Source organism: Limulus polyphemus, unplaced genomic scaffold, assembly GCF_000517525.1.
Source record: "Limulus polyphemus unplaced genomic scaffold, Limulus_polyphemus-2.1.2 Scaffold137, whole genome shotgun sequence".
NCBI classification, from domain to species: Eukaryota; Metazoa; Arthropoda; class Merostomata; order Xiphosura; family Limulidae; genus Limulus; species Limulus polyphemus.
The window spans coordinates 8,779-20,689 of NW_013665747.1; the positions used below are offsets into that span (position 1 = coordinate 8,779).

Sequence of the window (11,911 nt, forward strand, 5' to 3'; positions counted from 1 at the left end):
CTTCCCTCTAATCTTACACTGCTAAATTAGCGACGGCTAGCGCAGATAGCTCTCGTGTAGCTTTGCGCGAAACTCAAAACTAACTAACACTACCAGTTTTATATTTCTTAGTTACATGTTGAAGTTATAAATGCATCGTGATATAATAATAAACTCTGAAGAAGTAAGTCATGCTAAATATTGACTGTATTTTTTTCCCAGAACTTAGTCATCGGTCAACTCAGTTTTCTACCATCATGCAAGGGGCCAAGAAGGATCTAAGAGATCTACTGTAAGCTGCTATATTTTTCTTAATAGCGAAATTTTATAGAATATGAAAAATTAGATGAATAAATTTATGCTTCTAGCAGATAAAGTCACATTATTTTTTATCATGCTGAGAAGTTATTTTTTGATGCTTTCGAACTTACTTAAGAATTTGATGTTTTAATACAATGTTCGGTCTGTAGTGGATTTTACCGTAACTTATGTCGTAATATATCTCTGTAAAAGTAATTTTTCTATACTTGGGAATAGGTGGCGACTCAAATTTATAGATTACAGAGTCGCATACACAGAATTTAGAAAATTGAATTTCGGGTTACCAATATACGTTCTAACTCATCGGGATGACTCCGAACGCGTCATTATGTGAATTAAACATGATGGACCTGATTAATAGCTTGAACTAGTTTCGTAACAATGCCATTTATAAACAAATTGTAGAATTTTAGTAAAAATTAAAGTTAAAATAATACAATTAATAACATGAACGTCCTCGGGGGGGGGGGCACTTGCCCCCTGGAAGATGAGAAACATAATTATTTCTTTATTCGTTCAGCATATGTATATGGATTTTTTATTCAATTCACTATTTCACAATTATTTGCCCCCTCCCCCTCCTGGAAAATTTTCTGCGGACGCCCATGATTAATAATTGCTTATACTCAGTGATTAGTTTTTAATTACGAATAATGGAATAAAGGCATAAGTGGTTTTTTTAATTAATAATAATGTTTACCATATTTTAACTTGCATTTATATACACACATGTTTTCTCTTCAGAAAACGATATAGAACAAATAAGTATATATCTATAGTCTCAGTTATACATCCTGAGAACCTTTTCAAACCCCCTTGACCCTCCATTAAAGTCGTTTCGTCAAATGTTATGGTAGGCATTCACAAATCAATTAAACATAGAACCATACATTAAAAGACTTTCACTAAACGGATTTTCTTGAAAACTGATATTAAGTATATAAGGAGCTGCTTTAAACAGTCTGAATTTCGAGCTTGAAAAGTTTAAAATTGGTCTTCCCATACAGAGGTCAAAGGAGTTTGGGGCTCTCAGGACTTGATCCACGGATTTACATTAAATGCATAAGTATATATATAAGGAATCATTAAAGGTATTTGTCTATGTTTAGATTTATAAAAGTTTCTTATGCTAGACATTTCAAAATGAGGATCAAGAGGTTTGCGAGTCACTTAGGGTTAGCAGTGTGTTTTTAATTGAAATTTGAGAACTGACAACAACTGTGAATGATCTTTCAGAACAAGATTTTTATGTAGTTGTTTCCCACGAAATTTCGTTGGTAATTTACTAGTTCGTACTTACTATTTTAATATAAAACAGCTATATGCAGCCTACGTTATTTAACGTTTTTCTAATACTGCTGTTTTATTACACTGTCAGCAAGAGAGAATATTAAGTTCACATGTTATAAATAACAAAATGGAGAAGGGAGAATCTGCAAAATTTAATAGCTTCTTCCACTATAAAAAATCTAAATGTTTTATACACTTATATTGTAAAAACACACACTAAATTCAGAATATCTTGCAGCAAAGTTCTTGAGATATTTTTCATTTTTATTCGTTTTCCCCTTTGACACATCATTTTGCGATAAATATTATTGTAAACTATATTTTCAATATTTTAGTTGTTTGCTAGAGTAATATGTTAACATTGTGATGACGCTAGACTTACAAAGATTACTGGTATAAAATTAGCCCAAGAATATTCGGGAATGTTAATGGTCGATAGATTTAATGAAATATCTAAAAACAAGGACACATTATCAATGTGAAAATCAGTAAAACATTGAGTTTCGTTTCCAGTTCGTTCGATGATAAAGAATTTAGTGAAGTATTCAATTCACTGTTAGTGTTAATTGTGGTGTGGCGTATATTCACCCAATTACTCGATCGGTTTGCCAAGAAATTGTACAATAAGTAAGTTTATTTTTACGTTAGTAGTAGTACTACCATACGCATTATTAAGTAAATGTCTGTTAAAGGTGAAAATTTTATTGAAGAATTCAGACCCACAACTGTTTACAACTTACGAGTGATAATAACTTTAGTAAATGGTAAAAAATAAATAAGCTAATTTATCATTACGGGACTGGACTTTGCATTATTTTCACCAAGTAATCTAAAAGAATCCACTAAACCATAGAACACAAGTGATAGAACGTTTTACAACAATATGAATATGTATACTAAAGTATTTGGCTTAGACGTTTTTATCGTAAGATTGTCATTATGCAAACCACAGATTTAATTAATGTTCATGACTGATTTTCTCCAGAAAATATTTTAACTTTCTCTTTAATTATAAATTAAAGCTTTCTCATTGAAATGACTTAAACATGACTTTTTTTTATAAAAAAAAGAAGGGAAGTTATTTGCATTCTCTGTGATGTATAAGTCATACTCTCCTAATTATTTCAGTTCAGTGAGTGCGTTACTAACATACGTAGATGAATCAATATGATAACCAACAGCCAACACAGTTTATTTATGATCCTTATCATTCTACTTGACATAGAATTCAGTACAAACTGTTGATTTTTGATGGACTGTTGAACAGTTATTGACTGGTTATGAAGGCAATAAATGATCTGTTGACCAAAATCACTAGTCATTAATGGCTTCATTGTACCCCTCCTCTTCTGTTTTTAGTTTTACTAAAAGTTTATTAATTAGCATTGTCACATGTATATTTAGTATGGATTATTGGTTGTGATTGGCGAAGATCATATCACATAACATGATACATTTTAAATGTTGCCTTGAAATCTAGTCTGCAAATTGCATTAATGTTGCTTGGTTGTCAAGACCATTTCTATGCATACTGACAGCAGAACTTTGTAGAAGACAATTTTTTGCAACACAGTGAAAACAATCAATTCAGATAGGGCTAATTTACAAACAGTGTTGCAAGTTTTGCCAATATTCTAGGCAAATTTGATTCTGAAGATAGATAACTGCTTACTTTATATGTTTATTGGCATGATAAGCACATTACCACTCTTGAGATTAGGAAATCCCAAGAACTTCAAAGCCAAGCTCGAAAAATCCTAATATCTGATGACATTTAATTTAAAAATTCCAGAGATCCTAAGCTTCAAATCCCAAGGAATGGTAAAAGTGATGAAAATATGATGATGAGCTGAACTGTTGTATTTTGAAAATTAAACAATTTCTAAATCTTAATGATTTATTATTTATCCTTAGAATGAGATCAAAATCTTCAATGAAATCTTAAACTTTAAGTTTAACATGTAGGCCCAGGGATGTAAGCTTAATATATGTGACAGCCATAATTAATCAGATTTTAGTAAAACTGAAAGAAGGGGGAGAAAGGGATGATAGAATAAAACAATTGTTGATTTTGGGCAATGAATCATTTGTTACTGTCATAACCAGTCAATAATTGTACACTGTTAAAGTAGTTGATTCTAACACAACAGTCTTGCTAATTTCTTCTTGTGGCTGCATAGTCAAAATTCTAGCTATCACCCAAGTATGAATAATTCTTTGAACACATATATTAATTTTGTTGCCATTATAGATTGTCAGCTGCATTTTAATTTTTTTAAATACTCATGAATAAACATTTTAATTGTTTTTTTTCCTCTATATATGTTTGTATAATAATGACAATAAATTTCCTTGAAACTATGATTGTAAATTGTGTGTATGTGTGTGTGTGTGTTTATGATATTTTGTCTCAAAACAAAGTTCATTAATACCTTTTTTTTTTCATCAATTTGCAGAAACATACCTGAAAATTATGATATTCTGTTCCTTCAAGGTGGAGGTACAGGGCAGTTTAGTGCTGTACCTATGAATCTGTGTACAACAACTGGTTCTGTAGCTGATTATTTGATAACAGGTAGTTGGTCAGCAAAAGCCACTAAAGAAGGGGAAAAATACTGTCGAGTGAACAAAGCATTGCCATCTTCAAATGCTTATAATGGTAAATACATATATATATATATTTAATTTGAGTTTTAACAGAAAGCTGCACAGATCTTTAATGTTCTTTACCATTACAAGCTACTTAATTCTACTTGGAGAGTCAGCTGCTGTTCTATTATGGATATGCTTTTGCATTGGTTCTGGTTACGTTAATGAAACTATATAATAATCACATATGAATTAAAGAAGTTTAATATTACAAATTAATTTCAGAAAGTAACTTGAATCAGAAAAGAAAAATTCAAAGCTCACAAATTATGTTTCTCTTCGCTCTTGATATTTGACATAATCCATTAATAGCTGATGAGCCATTTTGATATTTTATTGATAAAACAATTAATGAATAAGAGTTAAGTCACTAACTCATAGGTTTGATATTTGCCTGGAGAAAAACAACATATCATGTTTACTTTTACATATTTAATTTTCTTTAAACTATCTAAAATGTTTCCACTTCTACTTTTGTTCTTCATTTATGATTTGTGACCTCAGATCACCACAATAACAGGTGGTATGTGCATTTAACCCAGGAAAAATGATTAAATTGTTTATAAAAGCTTTCATTATTAAAAGTTTGTTTTTATTAAATTTTATGTATAAAGGTTTTGAAGCTAACTTGGCTCATTTTAATATTGATTACTAAATTCAGTATTTTTGTTCGTCTTTGTCCAATTTTTTGTATCCTTACTACTTTTGCATGCATTTCCATATAGTGGGCATGCATAAGGTAAATCGTAATGAATGTACAAGTAAAAAGAACTTCGCAAATTCTCATGTATTGATCATTTTTTACACTTCATTTCAAATATGTAAGAATGACCATAATATAGAGTCTTATGCAGTAGTGGAATTGAAAAAAAATTACTTGGAGAACCCAAGATGGAGGTTTAATACCAAGTGCATCAAAATGGGGGAGTCTTCTTTTGGCTGGCATAGTACAGGGAAGTGGCCATGATATTTCTGCCAGAACATAGGAGAGGTGCAGGGTAAAAAAAACAACTAAAAAACTTAGACTTGTGCTAGTTTCCTTTCCTTTCAGAATATGTTCAGGGTCACATTTTCACCACCACCACAGCATTTGAGCCCAGTTCCACCTCTGATTTATGTAGACCTGTATGAACACATTATTTAGGTAGCATGCATGTTTTTACCATGATTTTCACTGTTACAGTGGTGAAAGAGAACAGTTATTATGCAAGTGGCTTTTGACCTAATTTTTAGTTGTTTATACTTGCATGTATTTTCTAAATTTTATATATATATGTATGTGTGTGTGCACAATTTCTTATCCAAACGTTTTCATAATCTTTGAGTTTCCAGTATTTAGCAACAGTAAATACTTGAAGAAAATCAATGAAAAAGAACCTCATTTTGTCTTTTAAAGTGTGCATATCATTAGTTTTTACACCTTTCTTTGATTAGTATTTGTACACATGACAGAAACATACATTTTGTGTGAAAATGAAATGGTGCCTAATGCAGTGTTGTTTTGACATGATAAAATGTAACTGGGTGTCATGCAATCAATATAAAAGTTCCAAACTAGCACAGGGCCTATATAAGTATATGAAGTGATATTATTTTAGAGTTTGAAACTTGTGGTGAACACAATAATATCTGGGAAGGAAATTTCACATGACAAGTCTATAGAAATCAAAGTGTTAGCTGAAGAAGGCTTCACCTATCTACAGATCTCAGCCCAAATTCACATGTCACCCAGTGCTATATGCAAGACCTTGAAGAGGGTTTATGAAACTGGTACTGTTGATAACAGGCATCATTGAGGAAGAAAACCCAAACTATCCAAAAGCATTGGAAAGCTCTTCAGAGTAAATTTTCTGTATGATAAGTGATGGTCCAGTGGAGATCTTGTGAATGACTGTGCTGCAAGTACAGGTTTTAATGAGATACACATTAACCCAAAATGATTTCAGTGAGTATGTAGCTGCTTGAATTTTTTTTTCTGAGGAGAAGCAATAAAACAAAAAGACTGAAATGGGCAACAGAAATGAAACAGTGGGATGATGAAACCTGGAAAAAAGTGTTCTTTACAGAGAAGTCCAAGTTTGATGAGTTTGGCAATAATCAACTGCAGTTTGTTTGAAGGTGGATTGGAGAATTGTATAACAGTCAATGTACAGCATCTACAGTAAGCATGGATCAATACCATTGTTGTATCTCAGCCAAGAGTTTCAGGCAACTTTTGATACACCAAACCATTCTCTCAGGAAGCTGTCTCCATTGGCAGGGTTTCATCTCTCAACATGACAATGACCCCAAGCATACAGCTAATCTATTTGGAACGTAAAGAGGCTGGTGGAACATTCATCAAGGTGCCATGGCCTTGTGAAGGCCATGGCATCATCAAGGTCATATAGGTTTACATGGATGCTAAAAAAAAATTGAACAATAACCAAACAACTTGAAAGAATTGTGAAAAGTGTTACAGGGTATTTGAAACAACGTTGCATAGTCCTTCCTTGATAAACTGTACTTGAGCATAAAAGCACAATGAGAAGTTCTATATAAAGCAAAGGGCTCACATATCAAAAATTAATGTTCTGGACAAAGTCTTTGTATTTATGTCTTGTGCTTATGTTTGTGCATATTTGCTTAATATAATTTGCATTATATACACACTTTATCCTCTTTTTCCATACATATTTCCAATACTGTATAATTGAATCCTTTGCTCCATCAAGATATGTAAAAATATGTAGAATGTATGTGCGAGTATGTCAGTTGTGTTTGTTCTATTTTTTCTGTTTATAGAATTTATTAATATATTTTTACAACATTCCACAAAGCTTATTTACTTTAAATTCTACAATGTAGATTATATTTTTTATAAATCGTCATTTGATTATATATACTAAATCATTTTCTGTTATTTGGATTGTCATATTCCCAGGTATTCCTGATCAGAGTACCTGGAATCTCAGCCCTGATGCTAAGTATGTTTACTTTTGTGCAAATGAAACTATTCATGGTATGTAGCAGTTTAAATATTATAGTAAAAGTTTAAGGTATTTTTGAAGGATTTAGCAGAAATGCCATATACATATTATTTTACATATCATAACTTAATTTTGTTAATTTATTATTTTGGCTACTTATTGCATTAAATATTTTCTAAAACTACAGAAAATTTACCAATTTCCAATTCGAAAAACAAAAAAGACTTTTAAAGTCTGTTGTGTCATTGCATATATATAAATCAATAATTTAGATGTGTAATCATTTACTCAAAACTAATAACCTAAAATATTTTCTTCACCATAAGTAACATTTTGGTGAAAAAAAGGAATTAACAGATAATTGTGTGTAAACTGTTGTTTTTATACAGTAAAGAACCAGCAGTTAGTATTGTGAATTGTTTATATATCTATCAGTAAATGAAACTTTCCTAACAAAGTATTAATGGTTTCATTATACAGGTGTTGAATTTAATTTTATCCCTGAAACTGGAGATGTCCCAATAGTTACTGATATGTCTTCCAACATACTGACAAAGCCAGTGGATGTTTCCAAGGTAAAATATATTTTCCTGCTAAAGACAAAAAAACATGTATTATTTTATAGTAGAACAAGAAGAAACTATAACATTAATAAATAAATGAAGCATTATCTTTTATGCATTTTTCAACGTTTGAAATCAGCTTAGTGATCAATTAAAAATGTCTAAAAAAATTCAAGTCAATCACAACTATATGTAAATAAACTGCAAAGTAAATTGTTATGTTCAAGAAATTCTGTATTTTTTTCATATGAGGTCAACTCTGATTGTAAGAAACTTTAACGTAATGTACTCATAAATAAAAAATGAAACAATTTAATATTTTAAATTAAAATGCTAAGATTATAGGAAAGAAACTATTTCTAAACATCCAATCATGTTTTTTATTTTCTGAGCTTGTACATGAGAGGTAACAAAATACAATTTTTACCAAGCAGTTCTTTGATAGCTCCCAGTTATTTGTCAAGTACTTGTATAAAAGCTTATCACTGGTCTGACACTTTAAGATAAAAAAATGTTGATATTAATTTCCTATTGAAATAAAACTAATTTTTGATGTAAAACAAATGTATTTTACATCATGCTTTGTGTTTACTCTTTATAGAAGATGTTTTTGTTTTTAATTATTCTTAACTTTTAACTTTTTTTCATAAGATTCAATTATGCAATAATATTTATTTTTTCCTGTTGTTAAGTATGGAATCATCTTTGCTGGAGCACAAAAGAACATAGGGATAGCAGGAGCAACAGTAGTCATTATTCGTGATGATTTAGTGGGTCATGCAGTGCCTTTCTGCCCTTCTATTCTGGACTATAAACTAAATCTACAAAACAATTCTGTTTACAACACACCATCAACATTCAGGTATATCAAAAACAAAATACTTTGTCTACAGTGTACACTTTATACTGCAGCTTGGAATACTAAAATATAATTTATCCTTCTTTATAATGTTAAAAATAGGCTTAGTACATATAATGGTACTTTAAGCTTAGGTATATTTCAACTTACTGTTAAATTGTAAAAAAGGATAAATACATTGTTTTATTAAATAAGTACAATCTAAAAACTAGTTTATTGTCTCTTGGTATTTTAAGAATTAATTTGTTTATTTGAACTTAGATCCATCAGTTCAGCTTATAGATATAAGTAAGTTATAATATAAATCAGGCTAAATACATTTTATTATTAATGTTACTTATATTGTTCTAATAAATTATTAAGTTCTATTCCAAAGTTCTACATATTTAAAGATAAACTTTATTACTTTAGTGTGAAGACAAACTAGTGATACAAAAATAATTGGTTCTTAAACATTAGGCTACTTGTATTTGGTATTGAATATTTATTTTCAGATTCTTTCTTGATCTTCTAAATCTCCCATCATACCAGTCAATCTAAATTTCTTAAATTTATGATGCTTTCTTTAATTTTTATCTCTTAATACTCTTTGTGAGCCAACCTGGTTTTTTACTTGCAGCTACCCTTTTCTGTCTATAAGAAGTATGTTTACCTTGAATATTTAATAATTTATCCTTCAAAATTATCCACATCTGATCAGTGTCTCCAAATAACTCAACTGCCCAATTCACTAGAGATAATTATTGTTGCTTCAAAATTTGCTTTTTTGAAATTTGTAACCAGAATATCATTATTCCTTATCTTCATATGCAACAAAACATCGAACCTAATAGAGCAATGATCACTTGCACCCAGATGTTCCCCAATTTCCACCCTCTCGATCATTTCTGTATTTGAAGTTAACAATAAATCTAAAATAGCATTGTTTCTAATAGGTTCCTTGACCAATTGGTGAAGAAAATCATCTTGAACAGTTTCCAAAACCCTTTCTCCCTCATGGTTTGACTCTAGCATTTCCCATTCTATATGTCTGAAATTAAAATCACTCATAATTATGATTTCATTAACAGCTGAAATCTTAATCTCATTGTAAAGTTTCTCACTAATTTCATCAGTATCATTTGATGGTCTGTAACTAATTCCAACTAAGAGCCTTTTCCCTTTATATCCATTAATAGAAACCCAAATGGATTTAATCTCCTTGCTATTATCTTTGATATCCTCAACTTCAACAGGATGCACCTCACATTTTACACATAAAGCCACTCCTCCCCCTCTCTTTATTACTCTATCTCTATTAAATAACCTGTAACCCTGTATTTCAAAGAAATTTCTGTCATCAAAATCATCTACATTTAACCATGTTTCAGTTATTCCCAGTATATCAAAATCCTTCATTCCTACCAGTGCTCTAAAGTCTATGTTATTTCTTATACTTCTAGCATTACAATAATAACAATTAAGCCTAATCTTATAACTACTTCTATACTCATTTCCTATGATAAAGTTTTCTCTGCCTCTTATTCTTTTTGAATTTAGTCTATCCTGGCCTTAACCATTTTCTATCCTAGTTTAAAACTTCCCTTACAGCTAAGTTAATAGCCCTAGTAAACAAACCAGCCCCTATCCTATTTAAATGTAAACCATCTATTCCAAAAAGCTCCCTTCTTCCATTGAACTGATCACACAAGTCCAATCAGCCAATCTGCTCATCTTTACATACTAACCTAAGCCTTAGTGACCTACTTATAACTTCATCCCCACAGTTAATTCTGGGCAGAATTCCAGGCAAAATTAAGTTATGGCATTTTTCTTTAAATGCCTTTATCAACCCCTTATACTTCTTAATTAGCTACTCTGACCTACCTTTTCCTATATCATTAGCTCCTACGTGCACAACAAAAACTGCATCTCTGCTAGTCCCCTTTACGATATCTCCCACTCTGTCAGTTATATCCTCCACCTCTGCTCCTGGGTAGCATAATCTAATTATTTTCTTCCTATTTACCCCACAGACTATTCTATCCACGTGCCTTGTCAAGGAATCACCTATAGCTATAACCTGTTTAAGTTATTCATCCATATCCTTCTCTGACCCTTTTGTTTTTCTTCCCTCCAATAGTTCCTCATCTGTAGAAGCCAAGGGCTGAAATCTGTTACCCAATAGAATAGGTTCATTACAATTAAACCCACTACTTTTAACCCTAATAGTACTCTCTTAAACTTCCTGAAAGTCATTGTTAGCTGATGTATTCCATGCATGTAAAAGCTTAAGCTCCTCCTTAAATCCTGCTGCCATTTCCCACAGTCTACACTTCACTTTATTTATTGCCTTTACTATAATTATGATTGCCTCCAACTTCTCCTCCAACCTACAAACTCTACATAAAAATTGTACATCTTCATTACTAGCTTCCTTAAAAGTACATGCCAATCCCAAGTTCCCAAATAAAACCCATTCATTGCACCCATTACACCTAACAAACTGTGAATGCTTAACTCCTACACTAGTCTTAACCATTGTATTTATACTTATTTTGGTGAAACAGGAAATTAGGACATCAAAAAGGATGTAAGAGAAAAGGTTGGCTGAAAATGTAATGATTAACAGTAAGGATTTCTTTAAGGATAAACAAAATGCTAAGATGGGAGTAAGACCTTTGATGGATGATAAAGGAAGGCTCATATAATGATTATGAGATGACTGTTTTTTTTTAATTCTGCTTTTTCTTTAGTTTTTACTAACAATACTTTAAGCATTATTCCACATCTTGAACAGTTGATATATGGAAACAAGATTACTGCATCAATTCCGAGCTTGTTAAGAAAAAATTGGGAAGTTTAAAGAATAAGGCTCCTGGGCCAGATAATATTTCCATAAGGGTTCTGAAGGAGGTTAAGGATTGGATATGGGAGCCACTTGCCACTATTTTTTTATTTTTTGTAAGTCCTTGAATAGTGGGCACATACCAAAAGATTGGAAGTTAGCTAATGTCACTCCTCTTTTCAAGGGAGGTGATAAAAATTGTCCCAATCATTATAGGCCCATTAATCTTATGTCAGTTGTGGGAAAACTTTCAGAAAGTCTTATAAAAGATTCTTTGCAAAGCCATTTAACAAAATTTGAAATTTTATTGGATAGTCAACATGGTTTCACTAAGGGAAAATTGTGCCTTACAAGTCTTTTGATGTTCTTTGAAAAGGTTTCTCTATGTGTAGATGAGGATAAGGGTGTATATTTGGTGTATCTGGATCTTCAGAAAGCATTTGATAATGTGCCA

General features: G+C 31.2%; 1 protein-coding gene across 3 annotated transcripts in view; it reads left to right on the forward strand.

Moving 5' to 3' along the window:
- The window catches only part of LOC106474188 (phosphoserine aminotransferase-like), a 35,671-nt gene that overhangs the window by 6,876 nt on the left and 16,884 nt on the right, over positions 1 to 11,911 (forward strand). For 2 of the 3 annotated variants that reach the window (XM_022379478.1, XM_013934883.2), the window contains exons 3-7: positions 202 to 271; positions 4,047 to 4,249; positions 7,163 to 7,240; positions 7,689 to 7,783; positions 8,464 to 8,633. In XM_022379478.1, coding sequence (XP_022235186.1) covers positions 202 to 271; positions 4,047 to 4,249; positions 7,163 to 7,240; positions 7,689 to 7,783; positions 8,464 to 8,633 — 616 coding nt within the window. Of the gene's footprint in view, positions 1 to 201; positions 272 to 1,243; positions 1,392 to 4,046; positions 4,250 to 7,162; positions 7,241 to 7,688; positions 7,784 to 8,463; positions 8,634 to 11,911 lie in introns of those variants that run through there. The other variant, XM_022379484.1, reaches the window with a different exon arrangement.